We start from the raw sequence: 22,035 nt of genomic DNA on the forward strand, positions 1-22,035 counted from the left end.
AAGGGCTGGCTATGGGAACAGCACCCGGGGACAGGGGGCACACCACACGGGGTTAGGGCAGTGGCAAGTTCTGTATCTTCACCAGGTGTGGCTCCGACCCTGGAATCGACCCAGGACAGTGAATGCCCCAGACCAGGTGTGGCGCTGACCCTGGACGGCAAATGCCCCAGACCAGGTGTGGCTCTGATCCCAGACAGCAAATGCCCCAGACCAGGTGTGGCTCCGACCTCGGAACTGATCCCGGACAGTGAATGTTCCAGGCTCCACGACAGCACCGAGTACCCTGGGACTCCGGCAATCAGGCGGCTGGGACACCTCATAGGAGGGGGGCAGTGACGATGGAAGGGGGAGGCGCACACCCTGCACCCTCAGGTCATGTCACGGCACAGAGTGGCAAGGGCCAGGGAAGGCCTTGAGGACGAGGATGGGCCCTGGACGCTCCCTGAACCAGAGAAGGGCAGGGTAGGGAAGGGGGCACAAAGAGCCACCCAGGCAGACGGGAAGACAGCAGGGCCCAGGCAGCTCAAGGGGCATGTCGGGGCAGGAGGGAGGGACACGGCAGGCGGACCATGGGGAGGGAAGGACATGGTGGGCGGGTCGTGGGGGAGGGAAGGACATGGTGGGCGGGTCGTGGGGGAGGAGGGACACGGCAGTCAGGCCAAGAGGGAGGAAGGATTCTGAAGAGGAACAGATGGTGCTGGCGGCTAAAGTGGAACCTGGGGCCAAATCCTGGGGCTCAGATCAACTGGCCTGTGGTTTGCTGGGCTTTTCCTTGCTTCCAGCTTTCATTGTGGAGATCTGCACCACAAGAAGACAGAGCCATCCTCTCTGGGCTGCAGGACCACCTCTCCCCTGCAGGGTCCCACCCAGGGCTCAAGCCCAGCACCTGCCCCTCCAGAGACCCCATCATTTCAGGAAATTCTAAGAGAAAGACTTGGCTGGGCGCAGTGGCTCACACCTGTAATCCCAGAGCTTTGGGAGGCTGAGGCAGGAGGATGACTTGAGCGCAGAAGTTTGAGACCAGCCTGAGTCACATAGGGAGACCCCGTCTCTTAAAAACAATAAAAATCGGCCGGGCCTGGTGGCTCACGCCTGTAATCCCCGCACTTTGGGAGGCCGAGGCGGGCAGATCACGAGGTCAGGTTATCGAGACCATCCTGGTTAACACGGTGAAACCCCATGTCTACTAAAAATACAAAAAATTAGCCGGGCGTGGTGGCAGGCGTCTGTAGTCCCAGCTACTCCAGAGGCTGAGGCGGGAGAATGTCATGAACCTGGGAGGCGGAGCTTGCAGTGAGCCGAGATTGCACCACTGCACTCTAGCCTGGGCGACAGAGAGAGACTCCATCTTAAAAAAATAAATAAAAATAAAAAACAAATAAATAAAAATCAGCTGGTTTGGTGGTGGGCACCTGTAGAATCAGCTACTCAGGAGGCTGAGGCGGGAGGATCGCTTGAGCCCAGGAGGTCGAGGCTGCAGTGAGCTGCAACTGTGTCACTGCACTCCAGCCTGGGTGAGAGTGAGACTCTGTCTCAAAAAAAAGAAAAAAGACTCTGTTTTTTTGACATAACCACAATGCCACACTCACACTTAAAAAAATAACAACTCCTCACCATCACTGGGAATCTAGCCAGTGTCCAAAATTCCCCCAATTCCCCACCACCAATTTTTTATTTTTTTGAAGTCTCACCATGTTGCTCAGGCTGGTCTCAAACTCCTGGGCTCAAGTGATCCTCCTGCCTCTGTTGGGAGGAAGTCCCCCAAAAACTGGCCATAAACAAAATCTCTGTAGCAATGTAACACGTCCAGAAAGGCCATACGGCCTAAGCTGGAAGGTTGTGAGTTTACGGGAACCTGGCCCAGGGCGGAAAACCGCTTAAAGGCATTCTTTTTTTTTTTTTTTTTTTTGAGACGGAGTCTCGCTCTGTCACCCAGGCTGGAGTGCAGTGGCCAGATCTCAGCTCACTGCAAGCTCCGCCTCCCAGGTTCACGCCATTCTCCTGCCTCAGCCTCCCAAATAGCTGGGACTACAGGCGCCGCCACCTCGCCCGGCTAGTTTTTTGTATTTTTAGTAGAGACGGGGTTTCACCGTGTTAGCCAGGATGGTCTCGATCTCCTGACCTTGTGATCTGCCCGTCTCGGCCTCCCAAAGTGCTGGGATTACAGGCTTGAGCCACCACGCCCGGCCTTAAGCCACAAACAAAAGCCTGAGCGATCTGTGTCTTAAGGGCATGTTCCTGCTGCAATTAATTCGGCCCATCCCTTCGTTTCCCTTAAGGGATACTTTTAATGAATTTAATATCTATAGAAACAATGCTAAGGACTGGTTTGCTGTTAATAAACATGTGGGTAAATCTCTGTCAGCTCTGAAGGCTGTGAGACCGGATTCCCCACTTCACACCTCTACATTTCTGCGTGTGTGTCTGTAACTCCTCTAACGCCACTGGGTTAGGGTCTCCCGACCGAGCTGGCCTCGGCCTCCCAAAGCTCTGGGATTACAGGCCTGAGCCACCGGGCCGGCCCCTCTCAAACTTTTAGAGCTAGTTTGGTGAGATCAGCCCCTTGGGTCATGCCATGCCCTGAGCAACCGCACCTTCTGTAGACCCTTCATCACAGCGGCACGGGCACGGCTGCAAGGCCGGCTTGGTGGGCACCTTGCTGCCTGTGGGGCCTTCCCACCTCCTCATCAGACCAGCCGCCCCGTGTGTCCCCGTGGCCACAAGATGGGCTCTCCCCTTGCCTGCTCATGCCTCAGTCACTTGGCTCCATGCCCACCATCTCTGGAAGGTTCTAGAACATGGCAGGCACACACCCCCTCAGGGCCTTCGTGCTCCTGCACCAGACTTTCTGCTCCCCACACCAAGTCTTTGCTGAAATGACCCCTCAGGGTCATCTTTCCAGCCCTCCCAGCACTCCCCAGCACACCCCATGACCCTGCCTGACCCTGCCCTTCTCCCCGGTGCCTCCTTCTGAGGGGCTCTGAGGGGCTGTGGGCTGAGCTTGTTCCTTCTGCTGTGTGAGTTTCAGGGGTCAAGGCTTCTCCCGCCCTGGTCACTGCTGTCAGCCGGCAGGAACACGGCACAGGAGGCATCTCCCTAACAGGTTTGCTGAGTGACACGTGACGGGTGGATGGGCATTGCCAATCAGACCCACCGTGGTCACTACTCAGAAGAGCCCGGGGCGTCTGACATGACCAGTGTGGCTTCCACTCAGGTGGGCTGAGGCTACAGCGGGGCCTGGGCAGGGCTGAGAGACCCCGTTAAACACAGGACCCCTGCAGCAGCGGCTGGACCTGCGTAAGCCCCATTTTCTCAACATGTCCAAAAACCCAGGGCTCCCAGAAGGGAAAGACCACAAAGTGGAAAGCAGAGAAGAACGGCTCAGGACCTGCCCACAGCCTCGCCAACGCCGGACAATAGCAGAGAAAAGCCTCAGAGCAACTGCACACAAGCGCATATCCGGGTCAACCTGTCAAGCCGCACACCTAAGAAAGGGTGGTTTTGCTATCTGCCAAAAACAAAGGCCAGATTAGCCACCCGTGGAGCATGAGCCGGAATGAGGTACTGACAGACATGCAAGGTCTCTCCCAAACCTGTCCCAGGAAGCTTCTGGAGGTGACTTTGTGAACACAGGACCAGCCCCGCCCGGCCCTGTCCTGGTCATGAACCCGGCTCTGGGCATTAATGTTCAAGGCACAAGTCTAGGACTGGACCAGGCTATGGAGGGGCTGGGGACTGATGGGCAGAGGCTGGGGGCGTTGGGGACAGCCCGCCTGGGGGTGGTGTGGGGCATGATGTGCAGAGGCTGGGGGTATGGGGAGCAGCCCGACCTGGGGGTGGCGTGGGAGCTGGTAGGGAAGTTGGAGGTGTCGAGGGCAGCCCTTCTTTGTGGGGGTCGTGGGGGCTGATGTGTGGAGGCCAGGGTGTCAGGGTAGCCCTCCTGGGGATGGTGGGGGGGGCTGCATGACTGCCACCCCAGCAAAGCAGCCAGTGTGGGATGAGGGTCCCCGCCCGCAACACCAAGGGCGGTTGGGCTCACGTTCCTGCCCCATCCCGAGCAGAAGCTGAGAGAAGCCCTGGGGGCCGTCCTGCTCTTTCTGCTGGGAAAACAGACTGGCCAGGCAGCTGCTTCAGCCCGGGCCCCTGAATTGGAAGGCACAGGAGTAGATGCAGCCACAGCGATCACGCACACAGATCACGAGGGAGGGTGAGCCCATCTTCATGTGGTCACTGGGGCCTGGGGACCGCTTGTTACTGCAGAAGAATGTAGGGGAGCTGACTGTCACAGTCCACTTAGATAAACGCAGGAAAGGCAGGCAGAGACCTAGGAAGGACGCACACTTGATCATGCCTCTCGGTCGACAGAGACGGCATCACACACCTGCCATTCGCCCAGAGGATGCCCCTGGGCCGGGCACCGGGACACAAGAGTGAGCCCAGCCAACCGCACCCCAGCCCTTGGGAGCAGACACGGTTTTGCCCAGAAGCAGTGGAATCAGGACAGTCAGGCGGCAAAGGTGAGGGGGGATATGGTAAGGGCAACACCCAGGCTAACCCGAGCCTGGAACCAACTAAGCAGGAGTAAAGGCCTGCGCCCACTGCCCAGACCCCGGTGACGGTGACCGAGGGCGCCTCCCACTGCCCAGGCCCCAGTGAAGGTAACTAAGGGCTCCTCCTACCCAGGGCCTGGTAACGGTGACCGAGGGCTACCATTAACCAAGCCCTGGTGACGGTGACCAAGGGCTCCCACTGCCCAGGCCCCAGTGGTGGTGACCGAGGGCTCCTCCCCTGCCCAGGCCCTGCTGACGGTGACCCAGGGCTCCCACTACCCCAGGCCCCAGTGACAATGACCGACGGCTCCCACAGCCCAGGCCCCGGTGATGGTGACCAAGGGCTGCTCCCACTGCCCAGGCCACAGTGACGGTGACCCAGGGCTCTCACTGCCCCAGGCCCCAGTGACAATGACTGACGGCTCCCACAGCCCAGGCCCCGGTGATGGTGACCAAGGGCTCTCACTGCCCCAGGCCTTGACCCTCCTTCCTTTGGCATCCAAAAAGGACAAATAATCCGGTAACACAGTCAAGGCCCCTTCCTCCAGAAAACTGCCCACCCTGGGACTCCTGGGTCCGGGCTAAGCCTCCACAGCCCCAGGGGTTCCTCCTGCCTCCACTCATCCCACACAACTCTAGGCAGAGCTGCTGCTGACTGGCCGCTGAACCACAGGCTGCAGGGCACCAGCAATGGCACAGTCCCCGTGCTCATCCCACAGCATGAGGTTGGGGAAGGACACGGTGGGGAAGAAGTAGTTTTTAAATATTAATGAAAATGGCCTAGACACCAGGAATACATTTTCCATCCAAAGAGATTACTCTCTTAAAGCCGTGAAACCCAGTCACATTTCAGCCATACCCCGCACTGCTTAGGCTGCACCAATGACCCTTCCAGGCATCCCGAGACAAGGCTGGACTTGACGGACAGAGAGGGGACCTGCAAGCAGAACATGGGGCACCTTGACTTTCGTCTGGTCGGTAGCCATGGTCCCGTCAGTCACCAGGCCGGAGCCCAGTGCGTGCTCCAGGAAGCTGCCCAGCTTCTCAGCATCATGGCCTGCATTGGAGCCTGAAGTCTCGATGAGGACGTAAAACGCACTCTCTAGAAGTAAGCAAGGAAGGCAGAGTGAGCAGAGGCTCCAGCTTCCAGGGCAAGAATCAGGGCTGCTCGGGCGGAATGGCTGTGATAGCAACCACTGATCTTTCGAGGCCAAGAAGGACCCAGGCAGCCTGCGGAGCACACAGCTCTCTGGTTGAGCTTTGAGGAGGTTTAAAAAGTTGTCTTTGGCCAGGCACGGTGGTTCACACCTGTAATCCCAGCACTTTGGAAGGCTGAGGTGGGTGGATCACCTGAGATCACGAGTTCGAGACCAGCCTGGTCAACATGGCAAAACCCCGTCTCTACTAAAAATACAAAAATTAGCCAAGTGTGGTGGCAGGTGCCTGTAATCTCAGCTACTCAGGAGGCTGAGGCAGGAGAAACGTCTGAACCCGGGAGGTGGAGGCTGCAGTGAGCCAAGATCATGACATTGCACTCCAGCCTGGGCCACAGTGAGAAACTCCATCCCTCCACAGAAAAAATTATTGGCTTTTTTCCCAGCATAAAAGTAAAACATGCTTACAGAAAGCAACATGGGAAAACAAAGAAAAGTAGAAATGGAAAGAAAGTCTCCCCACTCACCAAAAATAGCCACTTAGTTCCTTCCCGTCCTTCTTGCAGATAATCAGGAAATCTGTGTAACTACAAACCTTACACAGGACCAGGGCACCCTATTCTTTGTCCTAAATATGTGAAGAGCAGCTTTCTTACACATGAGCCCAACAGCCACTCCACGCTCCGCCCGGGCACCCTCCACCCCCCAGGGCCTCTGAGCCGTCCCATGTGTCCAGAGGTGCAGAAGGAGCTGCAGGACCAGCTGGCCCCTGCATGGGGGTCAGTACCTTGTACCGGGCTGGCCAGGTGGAGATGACGCCCGACCAGTTGCATGCACACAGCATCCATGAACTCGAATGCAGACAGGATCTCGCCCAGCATCCCCTTGCAGGTGCTGAAGGTCTGCAGAACCTCAGCAAAGCCTGGACAGCCTGAAACGGGTCACAGCACGTCAAGCACTGCACAGAGCCAAGCCCAGCCCACCCAAGTCCCCCTTCAAAGCAGCAACATCAGCCCGACTCATGTGGGGTAAGCTGGGCAGCCACGAGGAGTGCAAGGGCTGGCACTGCAAGAAACAGCCCAGGGTTCGCCCGGCAGGTACACGCCTGGTATCACCACCAGCATCTGATCAGGAGGGGAAGGCACCGAAGAACCACACAGCACCTGAGACAGCAGTGGGACTCAGAAGGGGCATATCTTGGGAATTCTGCAAACACAGGGCCAGCAACAGGCAGCCTTTGGGAATGGCTGCATTTCTCTTAACACAATCAGCACTCAGGTCTTCCCTGCACGCAGGACCTCATCCAACAGGCGTTTACCAGACACCCTGAGCTCCCTGCGGTGCTCCACAGTTGGGGGGCTACCAGCAAGGCCCCTGCCCTGGGGAAGCCGACCCTCAAGGACAAAGACGGAAAGGAACTGAGTGGAGGTGTCCACAGGTGTCCAGCCCCAGAGATGCTGCAGCAGGAGGGGGGCCCTGCCCATCTTTCAGGGCGAGATGGGGAAGCAATGTGAAGGCACGTGGGTATCAGAGAAGAATTTTCCAGAGAGAAGGTCTCACAAGTGCAGAGGCTGGAGGCAGACACCTGCACTGGGTGACACAGGAACACCTCGAGGCCTGTGACCCAAGCGCCATGATGGGGTGTGGCTGCAGACGCACAGAGGCCAGGGTGTCGGTGGTGTTGGAGGGTCTGGCGGTGGCTGCAGACGCGCAGAGGCCAGGCTGTGGGAGGTGTCGGTGGTGTTGGAGGGTCTAGCAGTGGGGACTTGGCATCTTGCGGGAAGCCCCAGGAAGTGGGACAAGAGTGCCACATGGGAAGTCACCCCAGCTGCAGGAGGGCAGGAGCCAGGGCTGACCAGGGCCCTGGAGAGCTGGACTGAGCCCACGAGTACACGGGACACCAGGGCCATCCTCATAGGCCTGTTCTACATGGTTTAGATGTGGGTGTGGCACAAAGAGGCGAGTGACTCCTATCTGAGACCTGGAGGCAGGAAGAGCAGGATGCGGCAGCCGGGCTGGCCTCGGGCTCCCAGGACCACAGGCAGGTGGCACACAGGTGACTGCAGTTGGAGTGGGATCAGAGCAGAGAGCAGAAAACAGAAAACGTGGATGAAGAGGACCCACTGATCCAGACAGCACTGCCACCCAGAGTGAGTCTGGCAGAAGCAGTCAGGGCTGCCCCAGCCATTCCGGGGTCAGGGGTGAGGAGCCCCACCAGGGGCTGAAGGTGGAGGGTAGGCAAGAAGGGGGTGTGGGAGCAGCATCACAGGCCAGGCTTGTGCCAGAGGCAATAGGCGAGAGGGGCAATGAGAACTGATGGCTGGGTTGGTGGTGGGAGGACAGTGAGTGGCAGCCTTGGTGGGAGGAGCACCAGTGAAGCTGGCAAGTCTTGATTAGGGCAGATCCAGGAGAAGGGGCCTCCACCCAGCAGCGATGGGCTAGGCCACGTGACCCAGCGCCCAGTGAAAACACCACAAACGCTGGGCCAAAAAACACCGAAGAAAAATGCTGAAGAGGCCGGGCGCGGTGGCTCACACCTGTAATCCCACACTACGGGAGGCTGAGGCGGGCAGATCACTTGAAGTCAGGAGCTGGAGACCAGCCTGGCCAAATGGTGAAACCCTGTCTCTACTAAAAATACAAAAATTAGCTGGACGTGGTGGCAGGCGCCTGTAATCCCAGCTACTTGGGAGGCTGAGGCAGGAGAATTGCTTGAGGCAGGAGAATTGCTTGAACCAGGAGGCGGAGGTTTCAGTGAGCCAAGATCGCGCCACTGCACTCCAGCCTGGGAGACAAGAGTGAGACTCTGTCCCAGAAAAACAACAACGCTGAAGAGCGTCAAGAGCAAGGGAAGAGCCTGCCCTGGGGGCTGAGCAGCACCAAGCCCAGCGCCGCTCTTGGCCGACAGCCCTCGCCCTACCAGCAGGTTTGGCCTCAAGCTTCCCAGCCCACCCAGAGTGAGGAATCCAGGAGACCCCCACACGGCCACATCTTAGGAGTCAGGGCCAGAAGCAAGCCTGTCCCAACCAACTTGCCCCGAAGACTGCAGGGGAAGTGGTTGAACAGAATGAGAAAAAAGCAAAATGGAGCCCGGCGCAGGCGTTCATGCCTGTAGCCCCAGCATTTTGGGAGGCCAAGGCAGGAGAATTGTTTGCGCTCAGGAGTTCAAGACCAGCCTGGGCATCACAGTGAGACCCTGTCTCTACAAAACAATTTTTAAAATTTAGCCAGGCATGGTGGTACACACCTGGTCCCAGCTACTTGGGAGGCTGAGGCAGGAGGATCCCTTTAGCACAGGAGGTCAGGGCTGCAAGCGAGCCACGATTGCACCACTGCACTGCAGCCTGGGTGACAGGGCGAGACCTTGTCTCTCAAAAATATACAGAAGAATAATATTAAAAAAAAAAAAAAACACTTTCCTGATAAATCATGACCCTCGATCAGGCCTACACAGCCCTGTACTGACTTGCTGCCTGGGAGGTTCACAGAATTTCATCCTATGAACTTGGTCACTCCCAGGCTGCACAGACCCAAAACCTGCCAAGCAAAAGCAGAAACAAACCCTCTCTGAAGGAAGGTGCTTTGTCTTTGGCATCTAGGAACCCCTACAAATAATTCTTCAAAAGTAATGAGCTGAACACTGCCACAGCCAGCCAAGCACACGAGAAACTAAGGAGCCAGGAGGGTGAAGCAGCAGGAACAACAGACACTAAAAACAGACCACACAGGCTGGTGCAGTGGCTCAGGCTCACACCTATAACCCCCACACTTTAGGAGGCCACGGTGGGAAGATCGTTTGAGCCCAGGAGTTCAAGAGCAGCCTACGCAACATAATGAGACCCTGTTTCTACACACAATTTTTTAAAAATTACCTAGGCATGGTGGTATGCACCTGTAATCCCAGCTACTCAAGAGGATGGCTTGAGCCCAGGGACTATGATCACACCACTGCACTTCAGCTTGGGCAACAGAGTGAGACCTTGTCTCTAAAAAAACTTTTACAGACTGACTACAGACTTGAAAAAATGGAATTGCCTGATTATAAAACATCATAAAAAATTATTCAAAGTTTTTTTTTTTTTTTTTGAGACAGAGTCTCACTCTGTCACCCAGGCTGGAGTACAATGGTGTAACCTCAGCCCACTGCAACCTCTGCCTTCCGGTTTCAAGCGATTCTCCTGCCTCAGCCTCCCAAATAGTTGGGATTACAGGCGTCCACCACCATGCCCGGCTAATTTTTGTATTTTTAATAGAGACGGCGTTTCACCCTGTTGATCAGGCTGGTCTCGAACTTCTGACCTTGTGATCTGGCTGCCTCAGCCTCCCAAAGTGCTGGGATTATAGGTGTGAGCCACTGCGCCCAGCCTAATTTTTGTACTTTTAGTAGAAATGGGGTTTCATCATGTTGGCCAGGCTGGTCTCAAACTCCCGACCTCAAGTGACCCACCCACCTCGGCCTCCCAAAGTGCTGGGATTATAGACGACAAACTATGTTTAAAGACACAAATGGTGAACTTGAGAATACCTAGAATAAAAAACTATAAAAAGTGACATTGCGGATTTGAAAAAAATAATAAAACTTCTAGAAATAAAAAACTTTCATAATCAAAATGTAAAACTCAATGGACAGAGCGAACCATCCATGGAGGGGTTCAGCAGCATATAAAACACAGCAGAAGGGGGCATTCGTGAACTGGAAGACAGATGAGAAGAAATCACGCAGAATGCAGCACAGAAAGACACGATGATGACAATACGGAGGGGAGATTAAGAGACATAGAAGACGGACAAGACGTTCTATCCTGAATCACATTCCCAAAAGGAGAGGAAAACACAGGCAATATCTGAGGCAATAACAGCTAAGAATTTCTAGAACTGGTAAAAGATGCCAAGTCACAGGTTTAAGAAATTCAGTAATTCCAAAGAGATGAAAAAGAACTAACACCACACACTGAAAACTTTAGAAGATCGAAACGAACGATGTTTCAAGCGGCCCACAGGGGCCGGGACAGAGGCAGAACCCTTCACAGCAGCGCCTACAGACAGCGAAGTACCCAACAGCAAGGAGGCCAGAGGACAGGGGGCGGCATTTCCACCGAGATGAAAGAAAACAAACAACAGCCTGCAGCCGTGTGCCTGCGAAGAAGAGCCTTCGAGAATGAGGGTGAAATAAAGGTATTTTCAGACACGCCAGAAGGGAGGAAGTGGTCACCAGGAGACGTTTACCTCAGGAAATGAACGAGGATATGTTTGCAACATACTCCCAAACGGAAGATGGGACGCAAGACAGTGGAAGGCAGAGACAGTGGCCATAAAATAACAATCCTGGTGAGATTGCTTAAATACGGAACACACATCACGAGATGTAAGTGCTGAGGGAACAAGTGGAGTCTCAGCAGCCTCCAGGGCTGCCCAATCTTCTGGCAGCTCAAGACACTGAACTGGGAGTTGGTGAGCTAGACCCGCCACCACTCACGTGAAGACTGCTGGGCTGTGCGACTTCTGAACTCCTGAGGAGGAGATGCTGGATAAACCCGCCCAACTCAAACGAAGCAAGAAAGGAGACAAAGGCACGTCCTGGGAGAACCGCAGAAGCGGCCGTGAGGAAAGCAGGCCTGTGGAGACACGGCAGCAGGCAGGTCTGCTGAGACCCCCAATCTGGGCTGACTAGGGAAGACCCTCATTACAGGAGGGCATTCTTCATCCTCACGGTAACTAAGAATGGTGTCCTGAACTGATGCCAAAGGACAGCACGTCCCTCAACCTTATACCACAAGCTACTTAACCAACACAACGGGGCGAAGGAGGCAACACAAGCCTCAGTTTGGTTATGAAATGAAGTGTCCTCTGACCAGAGACAGAGACAGGCCTCACTCCAGACCTTTACCCGCGACCACCAGGAAGGCCAGGCCCTGGATTTGATTCCCTTGGAAGCAGAGATGTCAGGAGACACGGCAACTGACAGTCCTGGGGGGTCCCTCCATCCCCTTCCTCACACCAGCCCCGTCAGAGCAGACGCTCGAGCCCACCTCCCCGTCTCAGGGCGCAAATCGAGGAAGCCCACCGAGGAAAGCCACGTTGACACCCCTGGGCTTGGGTGGACACAGGATGGACACCGCAGTGATGACCCCCAAAGTGCCCTCCGACCCGATGAACAGCTGCTTCAGGTCATAGCCCGTGTTGTCCTTCCTCAGGGAGGTCAGGCAGTCCAGAATGGTGCCGTTGGCCAACACCTGGGGGCGAAGAGAAGCGTGTTCACCCACCTGCCAGCCTCCTGACACCGCGTCGGTCGCCTCCGGGGCCAGGTGTCACTGCTGCAACAGCCTGCGGTCATGCCAAGAGGCTGAAGGATGGACTTTCCTCCCATATGAGTGACACCCCCCCACACACAGCAGCTCACTGCCCAGGGGGCACGCCCAGGGTTGGGGGCAGTGGGGAGGCTCCCTGGGAGTAGGGCATTGAGAACGCAGAAAAGAGCCAAGCCCAGGACCCAGCCACCTCCGGACCCACCAGCCGTAAGGCATCAAAGCTCCCGAGCTGCCGGCCTCTTGTGTCCTGTGTGCTGGTACTGTGAGTTGGAGGCTTATACAGCTCGTGAGTGCAAGAAAATAATTTATAACGAAGATAATCAGTGGCTGGCCAGAATAAAAGCTACTGGAGCGTCATAATTTACTGGATGGCAGCAAAGCATGGTTTTGTGTTTGCTTTGTCCACTTGGGTAAACAGGACAGAGAGCTCTGCCCGTGACACTCGGCTGGTGAGGGTGTGGGGAAACGGAGGGGCCCTGGAGGAACAGCGGTCGACAGAAGGTCACGAAGCTGACCCTGGATGAGCCTTCCTTCACACCCGGCTCCCGGAAGCCCACCACTGCCAGGGCGGTGGCCCCTATAACTGCATCCTCTCTGTGTGGCCCCGAGGCAGTGGACACAAACTCACCCTCTCATGGGAGGGCAGGGCAGGGCCAGGCCTCCCCCAGTATGTAGCCTGCACGTCCCTGAGGGGCCCAGGGCCAGGAATCAAGACCTCCCACCCCGAGGGGCCCCATGCACCTGCACCACCACGTGGGCCCACGAGAGCCACGAGAGGACACCCCATGGCCACCTCTGCGCCAAGCGGCTGCCCCAGCTCACCACTTCCAGGCCCAAGACGGTCCCACGCAGTGAGCCGTATCGAAGAAACCGCAGGCCCCCGGCGTTGGTTGCCACGTTTCCCCCGATGTGGCAGCTGCCCTTGGCTCCTAAGTCCAGCGGCATGATAAAGTCCCGTTCCTCCACGTAGCGGCTCAGCTCCTCCAGGACGCAGCCCGCCTGGCAAACCAGAATTCCTGCAAAGAGCGACCAGGCTGCCACAGCACTCGGCTTCCAGTGGGCCCGGGGCTGGTGGGGCCCACCCCCATCCTGCACAGGCAGGCCACCCAGAAGGAACATCAGCCTCAGCGCCAGGGCTGAGGAGAAGAGGCGCCCCACATCGCTGGCCCAAGGCTGAACACATCCGGGCCTAACAGGACCTTTATGATTATAGTGACACAAAAGAAAAACGGGTAACATGAAAAGAGAGGGAAAAACTTCCCGCCCACACATGCTCCTGGAAAGAAGCAGAAGGGGGAAGATTCTCGGCTGGGGCTGAACCTGGCCCTGGGCACGTGGGATAGTGTCTGGAGACATTCTGGGCTGGGGGTGCCATGGGCACCTCGTAGGCAGAGGCCAGGGATGCTGCTCAACACCCTACAGTGCAGGTGCCTGACCAGAGAGTGGCTGGGGCCTGGAGCCCGGCCTTGTGGGGAGAGGCCCAGCTCCAGAGCAGGACCCTGGCACCCTGGGTCTGCCGCGCCACGTGACCACAGGATCCCCTCTTGCCTGCCATGCCCTGGCGCCCTGGGTCTGCCGTGCCATGTGAGCACAGGATCCCCTCTGCCTGCCACTCTGCACCGCACACACCTCCAGAGCGGGCTGGAGCCAGAAGGGACTGGAGTGACAGCCCTCACCATACGTCATCAAAGTGACCCCACAGCAGGCATGTCTGGAGGGGCCAGGCGAGGTGGGGCTGGGCAGCCAGGCTACAGACACTAGTTCTTTCCCCAGCCCCGCCCCTGACTCATTCGCCCACCCAAGCACTGCAAGTCGCAGACGCTGGCAAGGAAGAACTCCACCAGCACCAGGAGCGACACCTGGGCCCCAAGGGGCGGCACAGGCTCACCAGACACACTGTGGAAGCTGAGGATCTGGTTCATGCGGGCAGTGGAGAGGATGATCTCGTCAAAGACGGGGACGCTGCCACCCACCATGCCTGTGTTGCCCCCCTGCGGGTTCACGGCCAGGTTCCTCTCGTGGCAGTGCCTGGGATGAGGACAGGAAGGACATCGGGGCTCTGTCCCCACCCCCACGCCACCATCCCCAAGGACACGCCACAGGACCAGTGCCTGACCCCAAATCCTGATTACTCTGCTCTGCCTGCAGCCCCGGCGGGGGTTCCTCCCCAACCCACGCATGTGAGTGATTCTGAGGAAGGACAGATGCCAATCCAGGAGCCGTGCACAGGGTGACGGAAGTGGAGGCCCCGATTCTAATGTCGTAAAAGACTTCCCTCACAGGACAGAACGTCCTACACGCCCCGCTCCCATCCTTCCCGTTCACACTGTGCTCACAGAGGGCCCAGCCCAGGGCTCCTCGACCACACTGCCCCTTCCACCCTCTGCCTGCATCTGCCCACCCTTGGCCCATCCTCCCCCAGATGTGTGCCCAAGGATACCTCCCTCCCAACCAGTCTGCACCTTTGCAAAGCCCCAAAGCCTTGAGCACACCCAATGGGTAAGGGTTTGGAGAAACCAAAGCTCCCTGACTTGGAGAGAGGAATCTGCCCACGTACATTAAATAAACCCTGGAAGCAGCAAGCCCCAGGGACGGAGTTTAACAGAGTAAGTGCAAATTGCCACAAAGTACCTGCTGAGGATGATCTAAAGCACTGTCTACAATCATGGAAACCTGGAGACCAGTGCCACCCTGTAGCGTGTCCATGGGGGAGGATCTTTGCTGTTACAGACGGTGCCAAGAAATGTGCAGGGGCATTGCCAAATGGGGGGAAATGATTACACACCACAGATGCACTGAGATAGCACTTAAAAACCACAGAACAAACACTGAGACACACAAACCCAGATGTCATCAGCTGGCTGCGCACCGCGTCACCCCAGCTGCCCACAGGCTCCACGAGGAAATGACCAGCAGGCAACACAGAAGGTCTTGGGGAGCCGGGCGCCACCACCTCACCTGAGGATGTGGGACACCTCCTCCGAGGTCCGTGGCCTCAGCAGCACCTTGCTAGAGCCTGTGACAGGAAGGAGACCCCGTGAGACAGCGTGGGGGGAGCTGCAGATGAGGCAAGTGGGCGCTCTCCCCAGAGTGAGCTTTTTCTTTTGGAGACAGAGTCTCACTCTGTCGCCCAGGCTGGAGCGCAGTGGCACGATCTTGGCTCATTGCAACCTCTCTCTCCCAGGTTCAAGCAATTCTCCTGCCTCAGCCTCCCGAATAGCTGGGATTACAGGCACCCGCCACCACATCTGGCTAAATTTTGTATTTTTAGTAGAGATGGGGTTTCACCACGTTGGCCAGGCTGGTCTTGAACTCCTGACCTTGTGATCTGCCCACCGTGGCCTCCCAAAGTGCTGGGATTACAGGCGTGAGCCACCATGCCCAGCCCCCAGACAGTGATCTTATTTGGGAAGCTGAGGAGAGAGAATCACCTGAGCCCAGGAGGTCGAGGCTGCAGTGAGCTATGATTGCAACACTGCACTCCAGCCTGGGTGACAGAGCAAGACCCCATCTCAAAAAAACCAAAACTAGGTCCCACGTGGGAGGTGGCAGGCCGGGCACTGGGCAGTGTGCAGAGGTGGGTGAGGCTGGGCCCATGGACGAGAGTCCCACAGGCCAGGCATTGGTGGTCTGAGGTTGTGGTAAGGTCAGCTCGGTCCCATGGTAACAGGCTGTCTGCAGGCTTCCCTCCTGCCACGCCACCACACTTCGTTTCGTGATGTGTGTGCACCTCACACGCAGACACTCGAGACCTTGTGGACATCCTGTCGCTCCTCAAGCTTCACCCATTAACATCTTTGATTATCTTAGACTGAATCAGTTACTAGGATGGTTGCCAACGAGTGATTTTCCTAAATCCAACCGTCCACCTACATTTCCTTTTATTTCTTTTGAGACAGGGTCTCACTTCACCTCACCCAGGCTGAAGTGCAGTGGTACAATCACAGCTCACTGCAGCCTCAACCTCCTGGGCTCAAGTGATCCTCCCACCTCAGCCTCCCAGGTAGCTGGGACTACAGGTGCCTGCCACCACGCTCGGCTAATTTGGTATTTTTAGTAGAAACAGGGTTTCACCATGTTCCCCAGGCTGGTCTTGAACTCATGGCCTCAAGCAATCCACTCACCTCAGCCTCCCTATGGGCTGGGGTTACAGACATGAGTTGCCGCGCCTGGCCTCTTAGCTGACCCTGCCACGAGGGAGGGCCTTCCCCTCGCTCCCACTGACATGTTTATGTAGCTGCTTATTCACAGTGATGAGGGCTCTCGGCTTCTCATTTTATTCACTGGGCTGTAAGTCTTGGCTGCCTTATTTGCTGAGTGCCTGGATGTGACCAATGGGAGCCCTCTAAGCTAGTTGGCCGGTGTTGCTAACCACTGCTGCCCCAAGTGAGCTGGCGTCTTTCTGCCTTTGGGTTTCCTTGAGACGACTTTCCCAGGTGATGGGGGCTGCAGACAGACAGCAGGTGCAGTACAGGTGCCTGTCACCTCTTCACAGAGCTCTGAGAACCAGGCTGTGGTGTCCACCTTACTTTTCTGATCGGAAAGCCACTTAATCTCTCTTTCATCAAACCAGCAATGTCTGCAGAGGGGCCTGCTGGGCGCATAGGCCTTGGCAAACACTTCAACGCAGCACCTGAGGGAACTGTGGCACCTGCGCTCGCTGCATCCCTGTCCCCGACTCAGCTCGGGAGCCCCAGGACTCATGGCAAAGCTTTCGACTTGGGCACACTTGGGACGCACTGTGACAGGGTTCTCAACACATACATGAGTGCGCCCCAGAATGCAGGCCAGGCTGCATTCCAGACACAGAATGCGGACAGAAAGACAGAATTTCCCACTCCTGTGATGTTTACCTTCTAACAGGAAGGATAAAAAGGACGGCTCCCTCCCAGTGGTCCAGCGTTAACGATGGGAGCCCCACAAAGAGAGAGGGGGCCGTGGGGGCAGAGCCGCCAGAGGTGACGCAAGGGTCCAGCCTGTTTTCACACCGCGAAAACCCCACCTTCCCGCCAGTGCAGGCACGCTCACTAAACGTCTGCAGCATCCATCCTGAGCAAATGGTCTAGATTTTTGAATATGATGCTTAATGAGTTTTCAGAAGTCTAGACACGCTTTCTCTCCAAAAGCAAGCCACACTAAGGGGCAATTCATCTAAAATTCAACAACTAAGCCTCACCTCAGTAAATACCTACTGAGCAGACATTCAGGACCAAACCTATGGACTCAAAGATGAGTGAAATTCAGCCTTGCCCTCACCAAACTCCGGGCAGCTGGATGCAGAGGAAGGTGCCCTCCCACAGGTGCACACAGACACTGAGGGGCGGCCCTGCAGCAAGACAGGGCGTCCATTGCCACGGACTTCCAAAAAGGGTGCTGACTGGAGAGAGGGGTCCCAGGGGGAGAGCCAATTCTTGCCCAGTCAGGCTCAGGCAAGGCAGGGGAGAGGAATAGTGTGGCCACCCCTCAATCTCAGTTACAGCTTCCACCCCACTCCTGCAAGCCCTGGGAGAGCCCCCTTGCCCACTAGGGCAGCAGCAGCATAGCCCAGGGTGCTGGCCTCTGTGCAGGCTGGGAGCAGGAGAATCCAAGCCTTGTGCTCAAGGCTCACGCTAGGTTCCTGCCCCACTCACCCACGTGGCGTTCCCAAGGCAGTGGCTCCAAGCCCCATTTTGTAGGGCAGGCACTGAGGGTCAACTGCCTAGGGCCACCTAGGCAGCAGTGCTGACCCAGGACTGGGGCCTGACTTAGCCAAGCCCAGAGTGGGCGTCCATCCTCACCTGGCTCCAGGGACAACAATCATGAGCCCGCAGGCCCTGGGCCATGGTGGACGCTCAGGGCTGTAGCTTGAGATCACCCCAGAGGGGTCCTTATTTAGGGAGCAGGGTGAGGGTAGGGGCCGTTCCACTCAAGAGAGCTCCTACGTAGTGACCATTGGTCCAGCAATTTCCAGTGACTCCCAGCCTTTCTGCAGGAAAAGAGCTGCTTCCAATATCTAAGCCTAGATCCCAGTTCAACTTGCTAACTTTCTGAACTGTTTTAACATACACGGCACTCCCAGATTACATGGTCTGGAAACTTTGAGTGTTCTTCACACTTTCAATCTTCTACAAGGGCCAAAACAACAACAACAAAAAGATAAAAACAATTCCAGATCTTCCCAATGACAGCACACCGGGGGCTACGTTCAGCCTCAGGACCTGGTGCCAGTGCTACAGGTTTAACTATATCATTTTGTTGTAAATTAGAGTCAACCAATTCTCTTCTACCTCGCTTTACTATTTTAGCAAGAACACCATGTTGATTTTTTTAAATTGTGTAAGCACGTAGGTTATGTTATCTCAGAAATCATTTTTTTCTGTCACCCAGGTTAGAGAGCAGTGGTACCGTCACAGTTACTGCAGCCTCAACCTCCCAGGCTGAAGCTGTCCTCCCACCTCAGCCTCCCAAGTAGCTGGGACCACAGACACACGCCACCACACCCAGCTAATTTTTAATTTTTTGTAGAGATAGAGTTTCACCATGTTGCCCAGGCTGGTCTTGAACTCCTGGGCTCAAGTGATCTCCCACAGAACTGGGTTACAGGTGTGAGCCGCCACACCAGCCTGCAATCATTTCATAAGAGAAAACTAGGTTAGGTGCGGTGGCTCATCCCTGTAATCCCAGCATTTTGGGAGGCCGAGGTGGGTGATCACCTGAGGTCAGGAGTTCGAGACCAGCCTGGCCAACATGGTGAAACCCCATCTCTACTAAAAAAATACAAAAATTAGCTGGCTGTGGTGGCGGAGGCCTGTAGTCCCAGCTACTCAGGAGACTGAGACGAAAATCACTTGACCCCAGGAGGTGGAGGTTGCAGTAAGCGGAGATTGTGCCACTGCACTCCACCCTGACAGGGCAAGACTCAGTCTCAAAAAAATAAATAAAATAAAAATAAGAGAAAACTAGGCACTGTAACCAAAAGGAAGTGCCAGACCCGGAGGCTGAGAAGTTCCTCATTCATGCACAGACTTGTAAGCCAGTGAGCAGGAGTGCAGTGGGAGGAGAGGAGCAGGCGTGGCCAGCCAGGGGCCCTTCATCTTACCTAGTGGGTTCCAAAAAGGTATGTCCGCTTCCCAATGCCCCAGGACCTGTGAATCGGACCTTATTTGAAAAAACGGGGCTGGGCGCGGTGGCTCACGCCTGTAATCCCAGCATTTTGGGAGGCCGAGGCAGGCAGATCACGAAGTCAGGAGATCAAGACCATCCTGGCTAACACTGTGAAACACTGTCTCTACTAAAAATACAAAAACAATTAGCTGGGCATGGTGGCGGGCACCTGTAGCTCCAGCTACTCAGGAGACTGAGGCAGGAGAATGGAGTGAACCCAGGAGGCAGAGCTTGTAGTAAGCCGAGCTCGTGCCACTGCACTCCAGCCTGGGCGATAGAGCGAGACTGCGTCTCAAAAATAAAAAAAGAAAAAGAAAAAACAGTCCAGCTGAGCGCCAGGGCTCATGCCTGTCATCCCAGCACTTTGGGAGGCCAAGGTGAGTGGATCACCTGAAGTCAGGAGTTCAAGACCAGCCTGGTCAACATTGTGAAACCCCGTCTCTACTAAAAATACAAAAATTAGCCAGGCGTGGAGGCAGGTGCCTGTAATCCCAGTTACTTGGGAGGCTGAAGCAGGAGAATTGCTTGAACCCAGGAGGGGGAGGTTGCAGTGAGCCGAGATCGCACCACTGCACTCCAGCTGGGGCAAAAAGAGCGAGACTTCATCTCAATAAAAAAAAAAAAGGAAAAACGGTCTTTGCAGGTGTAATTAAGTTGACAGTACTGAGATGAGATCATCCCGATTACGGTGGGTCCTCAATCCAATGAGAAGTGTCTTTATAAGACAAATGGAGAAGTGTCACAGAGAAGAGAAACTTGTATGAAAAACAAAGGCAGAGACTGGAGTAATTTGGTACCTGGGGCCACCAGGAGCTAGAAGAGGCAGGAAGGCGCCTTCTCTGGAGTCTTTGGAGGGAGTAGAGGGAGCACAGCCCTGTGATACCCTGATTTCACACTTTTGGCCTCTAGAGCTTAAAGAATAAACTTGTGGGGTTTGGTGGGGAGGGAATTCTGTTTTGTTTTGGAGATATAGTCTTGCTCTGTTGCCCAGGCTAGAATGCAGTGGTGAGATCACAGTCCACTGCAAACTTGAACTCCTGGACTGGAGTAACTTTTTTACTGTTTGTTTTTTTAATCCTGGGCTGGCTAATTTTATTTATTTATTTATATTTTTAGAGACGATGGGGGAGAGGCGCGAGTGGGGGTGGGGGGGTCTCGCTACGATGCCCAGGCTGGTCTTGAACTTCTGGCTTCAGCCTCCAGGGCAGCTGAGAATACAGGCAGAGCCACTGCGCCCAACAAACCTGAGCTGCTGGCCGGGCGGAGTGGCTCACGCCTGTAATCCCAGCAATTTGGGAGGCAGAGGTGGACGGATCACGACGTCAAGAGATGGAGACCATCTTGGCCAACATGGTGAAACCCTGTCTCTACTAAAAATACAAAAATTAGCGGGACGTGGTGGCGGGCGCCTGTAGTTCCAGCTACTAGGGAGGCTGAGGCAGGCAAATCACTTGAACCTGGGAGGCGGAGGTTGCAGTGAGCCGACATCGTGCCACTGCACTCCAGCCTGGCGACAGAGTAAGACTCCGTCTCAAAAAAAAAAACTTGGGTTGTTCTAAGCGACTCGTTCGTGGTCATTTATTCCAGCAGCCTGTGGCGGTGGACACGCCCCTCTCGGCGCAGCCAGGGGCTGGCACCCCCACCCAGCTTGTTCTCAGCCCCATTTGAAGCCTCCACCGGAAGGCGCAGGGGAGCAGGGACGCGGCCCCGCCGCAGCTTCGAAAGCCTCACCCACCTCGCAGCGTCCGCATCCAGTCCACGTTGGGAGCCTGCAGCGCCTCCGGGTCCGTGACGACCCCGCCGGGCACAATGCGCTCAAAGGCGGCCAGGTCCTGCTCAGACACCGTGGAAAACGGCAAGCGCCGCACGGGGTAGCGCTCCCGGGTCAGCGGCACCTCGGGGGTCCCGAGGGCGGAGCAGCAGCCCCTGCGGGCCAGGGGGCCAACCGGCCGGCCCTCGGCTCCCAGGGCACAGGCCCCGCGCGGCCCCGGGGGACCGCGGAACAACCACGCGGGCCACGCCAGCAGCTGACGGCGCAGCATCGCCGCCGGGACGGAGGCCTCGGGCTCCTCCTTCGGGGCGAGGCCGGTACTCAGGGCCCGGGGGGGAAGGGCCGGGAGCTGCTGGCTGCGCGCCTGGAAATGGCCAAGGGGAATTTCACGTTTTATGCACATTGTACAAGTTGAAAAACGCTCGCAGAAGCAGGGAGAGGGGCAGGAGGGCAGCAAAGGGGAAGGCTCCGAGCACCTGGGCCCTCCCCCGGCCCGGCCCGCAACCTCGCGAGCGCGCGAAGCCCCCGCAGCCGGCCCGGACTTAGCGACACGCAGGCTCGCCCCGGACCCCAAGCCGCCACGCTCGCCCCCAAGGGGACCCCGCGGACGCGCGCGCGTTCCACGCGGTCACGGGACAAGCTGCAGTGCCGCCCCCACCCCCGCTCACAGGCACAGATTGGCTGACGGCGCCCGAGATCGCGCCCTGCGACCCCCACCCGCCGTGGAACCGCAGCCCGGGACCCTCAGCCGAGCGCTCCGGGCGGCCGCGCGCACGCACCCGGGACCACGTCTCGGGCTCCCACCCTCAGCGCCCGCCGCAGGCCCAGAGCCGCTAGGCCGGAGTGTGCGGGACGACGCCGCGCCTGCGCATTGACGGCTCAGCCCGGCCATCGAAGCCCCGCCCCGCGCTCCTAACAGGTCCCACCCCTCTCGTCATTCCCGCCCTCCAGGCCCCGCCCCGCCGTGCAAGCCCCGCCTCGACTGGCATCGGAGGGTCAATCGCCACTCCCTCGTCCTGCGTTCCCCGAGGGCCTCCGGCGCCCAGGCTGTCGGGCGCCTCCCTTCAGGTAGGGAAGGGACTAAGCTGAGCGCAGCCCAAGACGTCGAA

At 56.8% G+C, this 22,035-nt stretch overlaps 1 protein-coding gene across 5 annotated transcripts in view; it reads right to left on the reverse strand.

Annotated features, from left to right (window-relative positions):
- D2HGDH (D-2-hydroxyglutarate dehydrogenase) overlaps positions 1-21,796 on the reverse strand; it is a 32,691-nt gene extending 10,895 nt beyond the window's left edge. The window contains exons 1-8 of one of the 5 annotated variants that reach the window (XM_010376983.2): positions 21,706-21,796; positions 20,891-21,290; positions 14,971-15,028; positions 13,901-14,040; positions 12,835-13,028; positions 11,769-11,937; positions 6,492-6,635; positions 5,510-5,652 (exon numbers count right to left, since the gene is read on the reverse strand). In XM_010376983.2, coding sequence (XP_010375285.2) covers positions 5,510-5,652; positions 6,492-6,635; positions 11,769-11,937; positions 12,835-13,028; positions 13,901-14,040; positions 14,971-15,028; positions 20,891-21,197 — 1,155 coding nt within the window. In that variant the 5' untranslated portion in view covers positions 21,198-21,290; positions 21,706-21,796. Of the gene's footprint in view, positions 1-5,509; positions 5,653-6,491; positions 6,636-11,768; positions 11,938-12,834; positions 13,029-13,900; positions 14,041-14,643; positions 14,932-14,970; positions 15,029-20,890; positions 21,357-21,705 lie in introns of those variants that run through there. The other 4 variants (XM_010376982.2, XM_030916172.1, XM_030916171.1 and 1 more) reach the window with 4 other exon arrangements.
- Between the last annotated feature and the right edge of the window lie 239 nt (positions 21,797-22,035).

Source organism: Rhinopithecus roxellana, chromosome 14, assembly GCF_007565055.1.
Source record: "Rhinopithecus roxellana isolate Shanxi Qingling chromosome 14, ASM756505v1, whole genome shotgun sequence".
Lineage (NCBI taxonomy): Eukaryota > Metazoa > Chordata > Mammalia > Primates > Cercopithecidae > Rhinopithecus > Rhinopithecus roxellana.